Raw genomic sequence first — 17,340 nt, forward strand, 5'->3', positions numbered from 1 at the left:
AGAGGCATGGATAGGGTGAATGCACTCAGTCCTTTTCCCAGGGTTGGAAAACGAGGATTAGAGGCATCAGTTAGAAGGGAAATTTGTATTTGTATTATATTTCCACATACAAATCTAACTTTAGTTAGAGGGAAAGAATAAAAGGGACCCTGAGGGCAACTTTCTTTTACAGAGGGCGGAATGAGCTGCCAGCGGAAATGGTTGAAGCGGCAACATTAACAACATTTAAAAGACATTTGGACAAATACATGGATAGGAAAAGTTTAGAAGGATATGGGCCAAGTGCAGGAAAGTGGAGGTAACATGGATGGGTACTTTGGTTGGTATGGACCAGTTTGGGCTGAAGGGCTTTTGTCTGTGCTGTAGGACCCTATGACTCTATCTGATAAATTATAATCCAATATCAAACTATATAGCATAACAATTAAGCTCAGAAGTTATTAATTCCAATTACATTAAAAGAAATAAAAGTTTTATTCATAAGAGATTAAATAACCCATAATTCTACGTATATATGTGCACAAGAAAGGCATTTTACAATCTTTTCCTGATTTCTCATTTACGATGCAACAACTCATTAATTGTATTCCATTAACGTCCTCAGTCCACATTAGGACACGGTTACCACACTAGGCTTGGTAACCGTGTAATAATGACAAGCAGTTGTATTCTTCATTCTAGAACCAACAATGAACCATTGTGTAGAATCACCGTTTGTCTTCTGACTCCGTTAGCGCACTGTTTTTACAAACAAATCCACATGCAATCAGTGATACGGTATCAGCATCATGTTGATGTCTTTATGTCTGTTAATCAAACAATGTTGGATTAGTTATCAAATTTTGATCATTCTCCAATAAACAGATTAATTTAATGCCATCTCATGTCTTTACATTTATTTCTTCGCTCATATATTGTAATAAGTACACAGAGGGGCTTGCTTTGTCAACAATAGGAAAACAGCCCCTCTGTTTAGGTTCAAACACACAATGGTTTTAGTTTAACACCATAACATTCTCACTGATTTCATATTCAAACAGTCAGATCATTTTAGCAAATCAAATTTTACGGTGGCACAGTGGTTAGCACTGCTGCCTCACAGCGCCAGGGACCTGGGTTCAATTCCCGCCTCAGACGACTGACTGCATGGAGTTTGCACATTCTCCCCGTGTCTGCGTGGGTTTCCTCCGGGTGCTCCGGTTTCCTCCCACAATCCAAAAATGTGCAGGTTAGGTGAATTGGCCAAGCTAAATTGCCTGTAGTGTTAGGTGTAGGGGTGGATGGGGGGTAGGTGTGGACTTGTTGGCCCAAAGGGCCTGTTTCCACACTGTAAGTGATCTAATCATTTATTTCAGCTAAATTGTGATTTCTCAAACTTTTAGGCTACATCATGATTGATGAAAAATAAAAACTAAAGAACTGCAGATGCTGTAAATCAGAAACCAAATCAGAAATTGTTGTAAAATTTCAGCAGATCTGGCAGCATCTATGAAGAGAAAGCAGAGTTTACAAACCTTACCTTTTGAGTCCAGTGATCCTTCTTCAATTCTGAAATGTTAACTCTGCTTTCTCTGCATAGATCCTGCCAGGCCCATTTCTCTACATTTATTCCTGACTAATGCACTTAACCTACACACCCCTGAACACTACGGACAATTTAGCATGACCAATTCACCTACCTGCACATCTTCGGATTACGGGAGGAAACCCAACCAGACACAGGGAGCATGTGCAAACTCCACGCAGACAGTCATCTGAGGCTGGAATCAAACCCAGGTCCTGGTGCTGTGAGGCAGCAGTGCTAACCACTGAGCCACCGTGCTGCTCAATAAGGAAACAGGTTCCTGGGAGAGAGGAATCAAGGAATCCATACCTTGTGGAAACAGGTCATTTGGCTCTACAAGTCCACACTTATCTGTTCCTAGATAAAGTCTCCAGTATAAAAATAGAGAGGTGCTGCTTCAACTGTACATGGGTTAATGAAATCGCACCTGGAGTACTGTGTATAATTTTTGTCCCCTTACTTGAGAAGGAATGTAATTGCATTGGAGGCAGTTCAGACGAGGTTCATTAGATTGTTTCAGAGATGAAAAGACTTTGAGCAGTTTAGGTATATACTCGCTGGAGTTTAGAAGAATGAGAGCAGGTCTAATTGAGGTATATAAGATGCTAAAGGGGATGATCAAAGTAGACATAGAAAGGACGGTTCCTCATGCGAGGTAATCCAGAAGTAGAGGTCGTAGTTTTAGGATAAAGGGTAGCAGATTTAAAACAGAGATAAGGAGAAATTAATTCTCTCAAATCATTGGAATTCATGATTCCAGAGTGCAATGGATGCTGGGACATTGGATAAAGTTAAGGGGGAGACAGACAGATTCTTAATTAGTAATGGGTTGAAGTGTTACGGAGAGCAGGCAGGAACGTGGAGTTCTGGGTAAGCTGAGATCAGCATGATCATATCAAATCGCGGAGGAGGCTCGAGGGACTAAATTGTCTATTCCTGTTCCTCATTCTTATGTTTTAATCTGGATGCACAAGTACATCTGCATGAATCATCCTCCCCTGTTGTGCCATCCATAGTTGCTCAGCCTGCCAAGAGATAGAGTTTGATGTTTATTTGAAGACTGTATCCTGTATACATTGGCAGAAACCACTTTTTAACCACTTTGAACTAAAAAACAAAAGAATGAAGAAAATAAACACCATTTGTCTTTGCCACTATTACCTTCATTTTCCTCCAGATTCCATTCCACTCCATCTTGACTTTTCACAGTCCCCACACCATGTTTCCATCTTTTCTCGACAGCATACAACTGCTGAACCTCTTTGTGAAGCACATTTTCAAGTTCTTTGTTTTGCTTCAAAAATTCTTTGAAAGTATTCAGACTGTTCATATGCTTTAATAGGACAAAGTAATGATTTAATAATGCAGCAAGGTAAACAGGCAACAGAATAATTTTTAATTAGAAACTAAACATGCATAACTTCGAAAAAAACGAAATATTATCCAATGGCAGCATCAAGGAAACCACAATTGTGAGATGATGCACTGACATCTGTTAAGTAAAATCACATTACATCAGAAGTGAAAATAATCACTGATCATTCCACAATTGCTCAACACAATGCATTGAAACAGTCTGTGTCCATGTGCACAAAACATGGACAATATTCAGACTTGGGCTATCAACTGACATGTAACATTTGTGCCATCCAAAGTGTCAAGCAAAACCACTTCCAACAAGAGAGAATCTAACCATTGTCCCTTGATATTCAACAGCAATACCATGTTTGAATTCCCATACTTATCCTGGGGATTGCTATTCACCAGCTATTGGAATACTTGGCAACACAGGAAGAAGAGTGGGAGTATGCCATTCAGCCTATGATACCCACCCCACCATTCTAGAACACTAGCTGATCATTTGGTCAATGCCATTGCCCTACACCCTTTAATATCATTGGTCTCAGAAACCAAATGATTTGTGTCTTGAACAGCTCATTGATTGTCCAGCCCTCTGGGACAAAGAATTCCAAACATTCAACACCCTCTGAGTGAAGAAATTTCGAATCTTAGTCTTAAATGGTGTAGATCTTATCCCGAGATTATGTCCACTGCTTCAAGAGTCACCAGCCAGGGGAAACATCTTATCCATACCCACCATGACATGCCCTGTAAGAATTTTGTAAGTTTCACTGACATCACCTGTCAATCTTTGAAACGGTGAAGAACCCAAACATGGTTTTCTTGATCTCATCTCATGAAACAATCCTGCCAACCCATGGATTAATCTGGTGAGTCTCCAATGCACTCCCTTAATGGTAAATATATCCTGTCTTTGATGAGGAGACTGAAACTCCACAGAATACTCCTGGTGAGATCTCACCAAGATTTTCTATATTTGCAGTAAGACATCTTTACTGCTGTACTGAAATCCTCTTGAAATGAACACCAACATACATTTTACCTTTCCTACTGCTTGCTGTTCTGCAATTTAGCTTTTAGTGACTCATGAACAAGGATATGCAGATCCCTTTGGACACCATATTTCCAAACTTCTCACCATCCAATAACTCTTCTGACTTCTTGTTTTTTTTCCCAAGGTGTGCCCAACTAGTAACAGCCTGTCTCTTAAGGATGATGTTTACCCCTACTCTCTGCTTTCTGTCAATTCACCAATTCTCAATCCACATTAGGAATTCACCCCAAGCCCACGTGTTCTCATTTTATTCACTGACCTTTTACATGGGACCTTATCAAAAATCTTTTGAAATTCCAAATGCATCAAATCTTTGGTCTTGCTACAAGTAATCTTTTTCAAAACCCCAACAAGTTTGTCATAGATCATTTCTTTTCCATAAATCCATGTTGACCGTGCCCAATTTTGCTATTCCTTTCTAATTTTTTTGGGTATCTCACCCTTCAAGAAGATTCTAACATGAGCTCAGTGGTTAGTATTGCTGCCTCACAGTGTCAGGGACCTCAGTTCGATTCTACCTTCAGGTGACTGTCTGAGTGCAGTTTCATTATAGTCCAACAGGTTTATTTGAAATATGTGACTTCACCTGAAGAAGGAGCAGCACTGCGAAAGTTTGTGATTTCAAATAAACTGTTATGTGTGTTATATGTTATGTGACTTCTGATTTTTTCCACTCCAGTCCAACACCGGCACCTCCACATCTTGTTTTGAGTTTGTGCATTGTCTCAATGTCAGTATGGGTTTCTTCAAGATGCTCCAGTTTCCTCTCACAGTCCAAAGATGTGCAGGTTAGGTGGACTGGTCATGCTAAATTCCCCATAGTGTCCAGGGATGTGCAAGCTAGGTGGATTAGACATGTTAAATGCAGGGTTACACAGAGAGGGGAAGGTGGTGGGGCTGGGAGGAATGCTGTTCGGAGTTTTGATGTGGGCTTCATGGGCCTAATTCCACACTGTCTGGATTCTATGATTTTCCTCACTACCAGCATCAAACTGAAGGTCTCCATTCTCTTCTTAAATAACAGGATTACATTGTCATCTTCCACTCAGCAAGAACATTTCCATAATCTGTTTCAGAATTCAGAAATAAAATATAATACACCACCTCTATTGTTAGTTCCTTCGAAACTCTGGGTGAAGCTCATCTGGTCCAGGATATTTATCAACCCTCAATCCAACTAATCTTTCAAGTACCACTTCTTTATTAATGCTAATTTCTTTCAGCTCTGCATTCATACAAGATCCTTGGTTGAGAGAATTTTCTGTCTCTTTGTATGTGAAAACAGATGCCAGCAACTATTTAATATCTCATCATTTCTCCAGTCCCCACCTACAATGAGTCCACATTTACCCTTATTAACATTTCTCCTTTCATGCACCAATAGAAGCTTTTACAGTCTGCCTTTATGTTCTTTGCTAGCTAGTATTCATATTTTCTTTTCCTTTATCAGTTTCTTGGTCCTCCTTTTTGAGCCCTAAACTGTTCCCAATCCTCAGACTAACCACCATTTCTGATATGCTTATAAACCACTTCCTTTGATCTTTGAGTTCTCTTATTAATCATGATTGATTCCCTTTTCTTTTGGATGATTGTACCTTAGAGGAATGTAGAGAAAGTGAGGACTGCAGATGCTGGAGATCAGAGCTGAAAAATGTGTTGCTGGAAAAGCGCAGCAGGTCAGGCAGCATCCAAGGAGCAGGAGAATCAACATTTCGGGCATAAGCCCTTCTTCAGGAATGAGGACAGCGTGCCAAGAGGCTAAGATAAAAGGTAGGGAGGAGGGACTCAGGGGAGGGGCGTTGGGAATGCGATAGGTGGAAAGAGGCGAGGGTGAGGATGATAGGCCGGAGAGGGGATGGGGGCGGAGAGGTCGGGAAGAAGATTGCAGGTCAAGAAGGCGGTGCTGAGTCTGAGGGTTGGGACTGAGATAAGGTGGGGGGAGGGGGAATGAGGAAGCTGGAGAAATCTGCATTCATCCCTTGTGGTTGGAGGGTTCCTAGGCGGAAGATGAGGCACTCTTCCTCCAGGCGTCGTGTTGCCATGGTCTGGTGATGGAGGAGGCCAAGTTCCTGCATGTCCTTGGTGGAGTAGGAGGGGGAGTTAAAGTGTTCAGCCACAGGGCGGTTGGGTTGGTTGGTTGGTGCGGGTGTCCCAGAGGTGTTCTCTGAAACCTTCCGCAAGTAGGCGGCCTGTCTCCCCAATGTAGAGGAGGCCTCATCGGGTGCAGCGGATGCAGTAAATGATGTGTGTGGAGGTGCAGGTGAATTTGTGACAGATATGGAAGGATCCCTTGGGGCCTTGGAGGGAAGTGAGGGGGGAGGTGTGGGCGCAAGTTTTGCATTTCTTGCGGTTGCAGGGGAAGATGCCGGGAGTGGAGGTTGGGTTGGTGGGGGGGTGTGGACCTGACGAGGGAGTCACGGAGGGAGTGGTCTTTCCAGAATGCTGATAGGGGAGGGGAGGGAAATATATCCTTGGTGGTGGGGTCTGTTTGGAGGTGGCGGAATGATGAAGGATGATACGATGTATCTGGAGGTTGGTAGGGTGGTAGGTGAGGACTAGTAGGGCTCTGTCCTGGTGGCGATTGGAGGGGCGGGGTTCAAGGGCAGAGGAACGGGAAGTGGAGGAGATGTGGTGGAGAGCATCGTCAACCACGTCTGAGGAGAAATTGCGATCTTTGAAGAAGGAGGCCATCTGGGTTGTTCGGTATTGGAATTGGTCCTCCTGGGAGCAGATGCGGCGGAGGCGAAGGAATTGGGAATATGGGATGGCGTTTTTACAGGGGGCAGGGTGGGAGGAGGTGTAATCTAGGTAGCTGTGGGAGTCGGTCGGTTTATAGTAAATGTCCGTGTTGAGTCGGTCGCCCGAGATAGAAATGGAGAGGTCTAGGAAGGGGAGGGAGGAGTCTGAGACGGTCCAGGTAAATTTGAGGTCAGGGTGGAAGGTGTTAGTAAAGTGGATGAACTGTTCAACCTCCTCGTGGGAGAACGAGGTAGCGCCGATACAGTCATCGATGTAACAGAGGAAAAGGTGGGGGGTGGTGCCAGTGTAGCTGCGGAAGATGGACTGTTCCACATATCCGATGAAGAGGCAGGCATAGCTGGGGCCCATGCGGTGGCCATGACTACTCCTTTGGTTTGGAGAAAGTGGGAGGATTGGAAAAAAAGGTTGTTTTGAGTGAGGACTAGTTCAGTCAGTCGAAGAAGGGTGTCAGTGGAAGGGTACTGGTTGGTTCGGTGGGAAAGGAAGAAGTGGAGGGCTTTGAGACCTTCGTGATGGGGGATGGAGGTGTACAGGGACTGGATGTCCATGGTGAAGATAAGGCGTTGGGGGCCGGTGGAAGTGAAAATCATGGAGGAGTTGGAGGGCGTCCCGAACGTAGGTGGGGAATTCTTGGACTAAGTGTACCTATTGTTCACATTGTTATATTTATTTAAAAAGTAACCACTTTCTTTCTTACATCAAATCTTTTACTGCATTTTCCCAATCCACTCTAGCCAACCTATTCCTCTCATCCTCATAGTTTCCTTTACTTAGGTATTAAATGCAGTTTATAATGAACTATGTTACCTTCAGACAGCATGTAAAATTCATGGTCGTTATTTTGCAGATGTTCCTTTCCAGCGAAGTTATTAATTATCCATTTCTCATTATATGACAACACATCCAAAAATAGCCCGATTCCTAGTTGACTCAACATACTATTCCTTACACAGTTTCTTACAGTCAGTAATTCATTCTCCATTGCATCTGTGCTGACTTAGTTAACCCAGTCTATACTAAAATTGCCCGTAATATTGTATTACCCACAAATCCTACTTCTTTATATTCCTGATTTAGTATTACAATTAGTATTACATTTGGTATTCCACAAAAAGCTCAACAATGTTTGCTTCCATTTACTGTTAATTAGCTCCACCCAAGTGGATTCTATATCTTGATTGTTTGGTCAAAAGTCCACTCATTCTAATGTACCAATATCATCTCTTATTAAGAATGCAGCCCCACCTCTCTTCCTTTTTGTCCAGCTCTCCTTATTGCAAAACATTTTTAGATAATTAGTTCCCAATCTCATCAATTTTTAACGAATGCTGCAGACATTCAGATAGAGCGTCTTTAATTCAGTTTCTTAACATTATTTTCTATTTGACAGCAGTTCAGAGGCTGGGAGTTCTGTGGTGAATAACTCACCTCCTGAGTGACTCCTCAAAGCCAGCAAGCAAGTTACAAGGCATAAATCAGGCCTGTGATAGAATAGTTTCCATTCGCCTGGATTAGTGCAACTCTAATACATTCAAGAAGCTTAACATGATCCTGGACAAAGCAGCCCATTTGACTAACATCCAATTCACTACCACAAGTGTGTACTATCCAAAAGGTGCACTGTAATAACAAATCAAAACTGCTTCAACAGCTTCTTCCAAACTCATGATCTCTAACACCTGGAAGGACAAAGGTGACAGAATCATGGGAACACCATCACCTCAATGTTTTCCCTCAAAACTGTACACAATCCTGACTCAAAGCTATACTGCTTGGTCCTTCACTGTTGCAGGGTCAAAAACCTGGAACTCTTTTCCTAAGAGCATTATGGATGTACCCATTCTTTATGAATTGCACAGGGAGATAGTGGCATGGTGGTTATGAAATTGCACTAGTCATCCAGAGGCCCAGGTAATCGCTTTAGGGACATGAGCTCAAATCCCACCATGGTGGCTGCTGGGATTTAAATTCAAGCAATAAATTCTCAATTAAAACAATTGAAATCAGTGTGAATTGTTGTAAAAACTCACCTGTTTCACTAACTTCACCGACTATCAATGATACAAATACCTCAGCTAGCGGCTCAGCAATCACTTCCCCAGCTTCCCACAGAGTTCTAGGGTACACCTAATCAGATCATGGGGGTTTATCCACTTTTATACATTTCAAGACGTCCAGCACTTCCTCCTCTGTAATATGGACATTTTTCAAGAGGTCACCAACTATTTCCCCACATTCTGTAACTTCCATGTCCTTCTCCACAGTAAACACTGATGCAAAATACTTGTTTAGTATCTTCCCCCATCTCCTGCAGCTTCACACAAAGGTTGCCTTGCTGATCTTTCAGGGCCTTATTCACTCGCTAGTTACCCTTTTGTCCTTAATGTATTTGTAAAAACCCTTTGGATTTTCCTTAATTCTATTTGCCAAAGCTATCTCATGTCCCCTTCTGGCCTCCTGATTTCCCTCTTAAGCATACTCCGAATGCCTTTATACTCTTCTAAGGATTCACTCGGTTTCTCCTGTCTATACCAACATATGCTTCCTTCTTTTTCTTAACCAAACCCTCAATTTCTTTAGTCATCCAGCATTCCCTGCATTACCAGCATTTCCTTTCACTCTAGTAGGAACGTACTTTCTCTGGATTCTCGTTATCTCATTTTTGAAGACTTCCCATTTTCCAGTTGTCCCTTCACCTGCAAACATCTGCCTCCAATTAGCCTTTCTCCAATTTAGAACTTCAACTTTTAGATCTGGTCTATCCTTTTCCATCACTATTTTAAAATGAATAGAATTGTGGTCGCTGGCCCCAAAGTACTCCCCCACTGACACCTCAGTCACCTGCCCTGCCTTATTTCCCAAGAGTATGTCAGGTTTTGTACCTTTTCCAGTAGGTACATTCACATACTGAATCAGAAAATGTTTGTTGTACACTCTTAATAAATTCCTCTCGATCTAAACCCTTAACACTATGGCACTTCTGTCTATTTTGGTTAAGTTAAAATTCCCTACCATAACTACCCTATTATTCTTACAGATAACTGAGATCTCCTTACAAATCTGTTTCTCAATTCCTGCTGACTATTGTGGGGTCTATAACACAATCCCAATAAGGTGATCATCCCTTTCTTATTTCTCAGTTCTACCCAAATAATTTCCCTGAATGTATTTCTGGGAATATCCTCCCTCAGTACAGCTGTAATGCTATCCCTTATCAAAAACGCCACTCCCTCTCCTCTCTTGCCTCTCTTTCCATCCTTCCTGTAGCATTTGTATCCTGGAACATTCAGCTGCCAGTCCTGACCATTTCTAAGCCATGTTTCTATAATTGCTTTAATATCACAGTTCCATGTTCCTAACCATGCCCTGAGTTCATCTGCCTTCCCTGTTAGGCCTCTTGCATTGAAATAAATGAAAGTTAATTTATCAGGCCTTCCTTGTTCCTGCCTGCCCTGACTGTTTGACTCGCTTCTGTTCTCAACTGTACCAGTCTCAGATTGATCTTTTTGTTCAGTATCTCCCTGGACCCCACACCCCACCTTATCAGTTTAAATCCTCCTGAGCAGCTCTAGAAAATCTCCCTGCCAGTAAATTAGTCCTAATTTCTAATTCAGATGCATTCCACCCATCTTGTACAGGTCATTTCTATCCCAAAATAGATTCCAATGATCTAAAAATGTGAATCCTTCTCCCATACACCAGCTCCTCAGCCATCCATTCATTTGCTCTATCCTCCTATTCCTGCCCTCACTAGCTCGTAGCACCAGTAGTATTCCAGATATTACTATTCTCGAGGACATCCTTTTCAAATTCCTGTCTAACTTTCTATACTCTCCCTTCAGAATCTCATCCTTTTCCCTTCCTATGTCATTGGTACCAGTGTGTACAATGACCTCTTGCTGGTCCCTCTCCCCTTTGAGAACATTCTGCACCCTCTCTGTGACAACCTTGATCCTGGCACCAGGGAGGCAACACACCATTCTGATTTTTCGCTGCTGGCTGCAGAAACGTCTGTCTGTGCTTCTGACTAGAGAGTTCCCTAACACAATTGATCGTTTGGAACCCAACATGCCCCTCACTACATTAGATATTCGAAACTTGGCTGTTCACGCTACATTCCCCTGAAAGTCCATCACCACCTACATTTTCCAAAACATCACACTCGTTTGAAATGGGGATAGCCACAGAAGACTCCTGTACTTCCTGCTTACCTCTCCTATCATTTTTAGAGTTAAGCCATCTACTTGACTGTACTTGCAGCGTTTCTCTCTCCCTGTAATTGCCATCCATCACACCCTCTCGCTCTTGTAAATTCCTCATTGCCTCTAACTGTGGGTCCAACCAATCCATTTAATATGACAGGATTCACAACCAACGACATTTATTGCTGACATAATCATCAGTAACCCGTAAACTCTTTCGAAACTCCCACATCCGACAAGAAGAGTATACCAGTCTTCTAAAGGCCATTTTGCTCCTTCTTATAGCACTGTCTTATTGCTCTACAAAATATTGCTCATTCCTGAAGAAGGACATGCCTGAAACGTTGATTCTCCTGCTCCTTGGATGCCACCTGACCTGCTGCGCTTTTCTAGCAACACATTTTTCAGCTATGATCTCCAGCATCTGCAGTCCTCATTTTCTCCTAAAATATTGCTCCAGACTAACTTAATACTTGTGTCGTATATTTTTAAAAACTAAATCAAGAGACAGATCCCAATAAAAACACGCAATCAAGAAAGGACCCACTCTACTCACTATTGTAGATATACAGCATGACTATACTTAAAGCTTTTCATAGAGTCAGAGTGTCATAGAGATGTACAGCATGGAAACAGACCCTTCGGTCCATCTTGTCCATGTCGACCAGATATCCCAACCCAATCTAGTCCCACATGCCAGCACCCAGCCCATATCCCTCCAAACCCTTCCTATTTATATACTCATCCAAATACCTTTTAAATGTTGCAATTGTACCAGCCTCCACCACTTCCTCTGGCAGTTCATTCCATACACATACCACCCTCTGTGTGAAAAGGCTGTCCCTTAGGTCTCTTTTATATCTTTCCCTTCTCATCCTAAACCTATGCCCTCTAGTTCTGGACTCTCACACCCCAGGGAAAAGAGTTTGCTGATTTACCCTCTCCATGCCCCTCATAATTTTGTAAACCTCTATAAGGTCATCCCCTCAGCCTCCGACGCTGCGGGGAAAACAGCCCCAGCCTGTTCAGCATCTCCTTACAGCTCAAATCCTCCAACCCTGGCAACATCATTGTAAATCTTTTCTGAACTCTTTCAAGTTTCACAACATCTTTCCGATAGGAAGGAGACCAGAATTGCATGCAATATTCTAACAATGGTCTAACCAATGTCTTGTACAGCCACAACATGACCTCCCAACTCCTGTACTCCATACTCTGACCAAAAAAGGAAAATATATCAAACACCTTCTTCACTATCCTATCTACCTGTGACTCCACTTTCAAGGAGCTATGAACCCGCACTCCAAGGAGTCTTGTTCAGCAGTATTCCCTAAGACCTTACCATGAAGTGTATAAGTCCTGCTGAGATTTGCTTTCCCAAAATGCAGCAACTCACATTTATCTGAATTAAACTCCATCTGCCACTTCTCAGCCCATTGACCCATCTGATCAAGATCCTGTTGTAATCTGAGGTAACCTTCTTCGCTGTCCACTACACCTCCAATTTTGGTGTCATCAGCAAACCTACTAACTATACCTCTTCTGCTCGCATTCAAATCATTTATACGAATGATGAAAAGTAGAGGTCCCAGCTCTGATCCTTGTGACACTCCACTGGTCACAGGCCTCCAGTCTGAAAAACAACCCTCCACCACCTTTGAGCCAGTTCCGCATCCTAGTGGCTGGTTCACTCTGTATTCTGTGAGATCTAACCTTGCTAACCAGTCTCCCATGAGGAATCTTGTCGAACGCCTTACTGAAGTCCATATAGATCACATCTACCATTCTGCCCTCATCAATCCTCTTTGTTACTTCTTCAAAAAACTCAATCAAGTTTGTGAGGCACGATTTCCCACACACAAAGCCATGTTGACTATCCCTAATCAGTCCTTGCCTTTCCAAATACATGTACATCCTGTCCCTCACGATTCCCTCCAATAACTTGCTCACCACCGATGTCAGGCTCACTGGTCTTTAGTTCCCTGGCTTGTCCTTACCACCCTTCTTAAATAGTGGCATCACCTTAGCCAACTCTAGTATTCTGGCACCTCACAAATATCTCAGCAAGAGGATCAGCAATCACTTCCTTAGCTTTCCACTGTGTTCTAGGGTACACCTGATCAAGTGCTGGGGATTTATCCACCTTTATGTGTTTCAAGACATCCAGTACTTTCTCCTCTGTAATATGGACATTTTTCAAGATGTCACCATCTAATTCCCTCCATTCTGTATCTTCCATGTCATTTTCGACAGTAAATACTGATGCAATATACTCATTTAGTATCTCCCCCATTTTCTGCGGCTCCACACAAAGGCCACCTTGCTTATCTTTGAGAGGCCCTATTCTGTCCCTAGTTACCCTTTTGTCCTTAATGTATTTGTAAAACCCCTTGGAGTCTCCTTAATTCTATTTGCTAAAGCTATCTCATGTCCCCGTTTTGCCCTCCTGATTTCCCTCTTAAGTATACTCTTACTGCGTTTATACCCTTCTAAGGATTCACTCGATCTGTCCCATCTATACCAGACATATGCTTCCTTCTTTTTCTTAACCAAACCCTCAATTTCTTTAGTCATCCAGCATTCCCTATACCTACCAGCCTTTCCTTTCACCCTAACAGGAATATACTTTCTCTGGATTCTCGTTAACTCATTTCTGAAGGCTTCCCATTTTCTAGTCGTTCTTTTACCTGCGAACATCTGCCCCCAATCAACTTTTGAAAGTTCTTGCCTAATATCATCAAAATTGGCCCTTCTCCAATTTAGAACTTCAACTTTTAGATCTGGTCTATCTTTTTCCATCACTATTTTAAATCTAATAGAATTATGGTCGCTGGCCCCAAAGTGCTCCCTCACTGACACCTCAGTCACCTGCCCTGCCTTATTTCCCAAGAGTAAGTTTTGCACCTTCTCTCGTAGGTACATCCACATACTGAATCAGAAAATTTTCTTGTACAGAACTAACAAATTTCTCTCCATCTAAACACTCAATCTGAGACGGGTACAGCTGAGAACAGAAGAGAGTCAAACAGTCAGGGCAGGCAGGGACAAGGGAAGACTAATAAATTAAACTGCATTTATTTCAATGCAAGGGGCCTAACAGGGAAGGCAGATGAACTCAGGGCATGGTTAGGAATATGGGATTGGGATATCATAGCAATTACAGAAACATGGCTCAGGAATGGGCATGACTGGCAGCTTAACGTTCCAGGATACAAATGCTACAGGAAGGATAGAAAGGGAGGCAAGAGAGAAGGGGGAGTGGCGTCTTTGATAAGGGATAGCATTACAGCTTTATTAAGGGAGGATATTCCCAGAAATACATTCAGGGAAGTTATTTGGGTGAATCTGAGAATTAAGAAAGGGATGATCACCTTATTGGAATTGTATTATAGACCCCCTAATAGTCAGAAGGAAATTGAGAAAAAACTTGTTCGGGGATCTCAGTTATCTGTCAGAATAATAGGGTAGTTATAGTAGGGGATTTTAACTTTGCAAACATAGACTGGGACTGCCATAGTGTTAAGGGTTTAGATGGAGAGGAACTTGTTAAGGGTGTACAAGAAAAATCTTCTGATTCAGTAGGTCGATGTCCCTACCAGAGAAGTTGCAAATAAATATTCATAGATCTATTTCTGTGCTGTGATGTCTCCCAAACAGGTTCATCAAAGATCAGTTGTGAAATTTGCTGTTTGTTAAGTTTTCTTCATTTCTTTACAATCATAAACATAATTATCATACCTGAATATCCAAAGCCTCTTGTTCTTCCATTGTGAAACACAGTTCCTGGATCCATTCTCTAAGTAGTTCTAATTCAGCATTTAAGATCTCTCCAGTATCTATCTCATCTGTAAACTTCAGTGCATCCACTTCATCAGTTTCCATTAGCTGAACTTGCCAATCTGATGATGCAACCTATTGATCCAAAAATAGAATCTGTTTCAAATTATACATTAAATTTTATATTATGAATTCTTCATATTTAATATTCTTGAGAACTTGAGTTTTGAAACATTAGGGAAATATTTATTTATTTCAAGTTGAATTAGAATCCCTAAAGTGTGGAATCAGGCCCTTCAGCTCGACAAGTGCACACCAACCCTCTGGAGAGTATCCCACACAAACCCATTCCCAATTACTCTACATTTACCCTGACTAATTCACCTAACCTACACATCCCAGAACACTATGGGGAATCTAGCATGACCAATTCACCTAACCTGCATATCTTTGGATTGTGGGAGGAAACCAGACCACCTGGAGGAAACCCACATAGATTTCCTCCAGGGGGAGAATGTGAAAACTCCACAAAGTCGCCCAAGGCTGGAGTTGAACCCAGGACCCTGGCGCTGTGAGGCAGCTGTGCTAAGCACTGAGCCACATTTATCTGGATTATTTTATTTTAAGACGGTCAATGAAGTGGCACATTGGAAATTTTAATAACAATTTCTGAGAAATCACATAAATAATTGCTAATTAGCGAGGCTAACTGATTGGCTTCATCTGCCTGGATGCTTTAATGCTGCCTTGCTTGGTTATCGTTATGGATAGGCCTCCTGAAGGAAAAGCTGTCCAACTCATTCTTTTTTTTAAGATTAGATTAGATTACTTACAGTGTGGAAACAGGCCCTTCGGCCCAACAAGGCCACACCGACCCGCTGAAGCGCAACCTACCCAGACTCATTCCCCAACATTTATCCCTTCACCTAATTTAGCATGGCCAATTCACCTAACCTGCATATTTTTGGACTGTAGGAGGAAACTGGAGCACCCGGAGAAAATCCACTCAGACAGGGGAGAATGTGCAAACTCCACACAGTCAGTTGCCTGAGACAGGAATTGAACCTGGGTCTCTGGCGCTGTGAGGCAGCAGTGCTAACCACCGTGCCACCATGCCGCCCTCTGCATTTTTGTAACATCTTTGTCATGTGTCCTTTGTGAAATCTGATTATACTCTTGAAGAGCATCTGGAAGATTTCTTGATGCTGTGTTTCCTCAGTAATCTGTACCTGCCAAGACCCAAGAGATAACTGCATGTCTAAAGTCAGAATGATAGGATCGAAAGCCATCTGAAATTGCAGCACCTAATATTTTCTCCAACAAAATAATCCCTTATTGGTCAATGTTTTTTTTTAACCCACAGCACGAATCCTTACAGATAGCAAATCATTTCTTCCCCTTTACCTGGTATGTAGGGGTGTGTTAACCAGTTTTGCAACTTTGTTGAATAATCTTGTTTTACAATAATTCAATAATTTTTAAGGTCTGTGAAGAAACTTACAGAATATTACTCTCAGTCTTATATGGAGAAAGCATACAACTGGTCAATTGGGAACTGGGTAAGTAGTTTATGTTGTGACCTTTGGAGTAGTGGGGTTAGAAAGGAACAGAGCACTCTTCCCATCTAAGCAAGAACATTATTTTGTTCACATTTAATCTCTAGTTTTAGTTATTACTGTAAATATGTAGCTCATAAATGGCACAAAGTTTTATTTTTATTTTGTAGATTAGTCACTCACGTTTATACAACCTAACCCCATAAATGAACCCTTTAAGCCTTATTATCATTCTGTTAATTTGTGCTGCACCCTCTCTCAGACTAACATATTCAGACACACACAGATGCTCAGAGTCATCATTATGGATGTTCCATAATGATTTCTAACCATTATTCACCATTCCCTTTGTGCATTAGTTGGTGACTGTAGATTACAGATGATATTGGATGGCAAATGCCGGATTTTTGCAAATCCAATTGGCTACTGTTCACCATGTAACTGATTAAATGGTTCGCATTGACCAGAAATTCTATTCTCCACTTTTGATATTTCCTACTTCTCCTCACCACCTTCGTCTCTCAGTATCTATATTTTGTTTTCCGTGGTTTCAATTTCAGTAAGAGTTCATATGTAACATATAATCATTAACAGCTCATTAACAGGTCTGTGCCCTGTCTGCTTCACAACCATTATCACTCCATTTCTCACAAAAGCAAAGAACTGTAGATGCTGGAAATCTGAAACAAAAATGAGAGCACTGGAGAAACACAACAGGTCCAGCAACTTCTGTTGATAATTTAATTAAATGGAGTTTAATTGAGATAAATTCGAGGTGTTGCACTTTGTTAAGGCAAACCAGGGCAGGACTTATACAGTAGGATCCTGGGGAGTGTTACTGAACAAAGAGACCTAACAATGCAGGTGCATTGCACCTCAAAAGTGGAATTACAGGTAGATTAGATTAGATTCCCTACAGTGTGGATACAGGCCCTTCAACCCAACACCGACTCTCTGAAGAGTAACCCACCCCTATTTAGAAATTCAGAAATCTGAAATGCAGAGGGACTTGGGAATCCTAGTCAGAGGGAAATAGGTCTGGGTGGGTTACCCCTTGATGTCTTT

General features: G+C 42.0%; 1 protein-coding gene across 1 annotated transcript in view; it reads right to left on the minus strand.

Annotated features, from left to right (window-relative positions):
* Positions 1-450: 450 nt before the first annotated feature.
* LOC132820762 (uncharacterized protein CXorf38-like) overlaps positions 451-17,340 on the minus strand; it is a 51,440-nt gene continuing 34,550 nt past the window's right edge. Inside the window, exons 5-7 of the mRNA XM_060833054.1 lie at positions 14,681-14,854; positions 2,726-2,897; positions 451-806 (exon numbers count right to left, since the gene is read on the minus strand). Of these exons, the coding sequence (XP_060689037.1) occupies positions 787-806; positions 2,726-2,897; positions 14,681-14,854 (366 nt within the window). The 3' untranslated portion in view covers positions 451-786. The remainder of the gene's footprint in view (positions 807-2,725; positions 2,898-14,680; positions 14,855-17,340) is intronic.

The sequence above is a fragment of the Hemiscyllium ocellatum genome, chromosome 12 (genome assembly GCF_020745735.1).
Source record: "Hemiscyllium ocellatum isolate sHemOce1 chromosome 12, sHemOce1.pat.X.cur, whole genome shotgun sequence".
NCBI classification, from domain to species: domain Eukaryota; kingdom Metazoa; phylum Chordata; class Chondrichthyes; order Orectolobiformes; family Hemiscylliidae; genus Hemiscyllium; species Hemiscyllium ocellatum.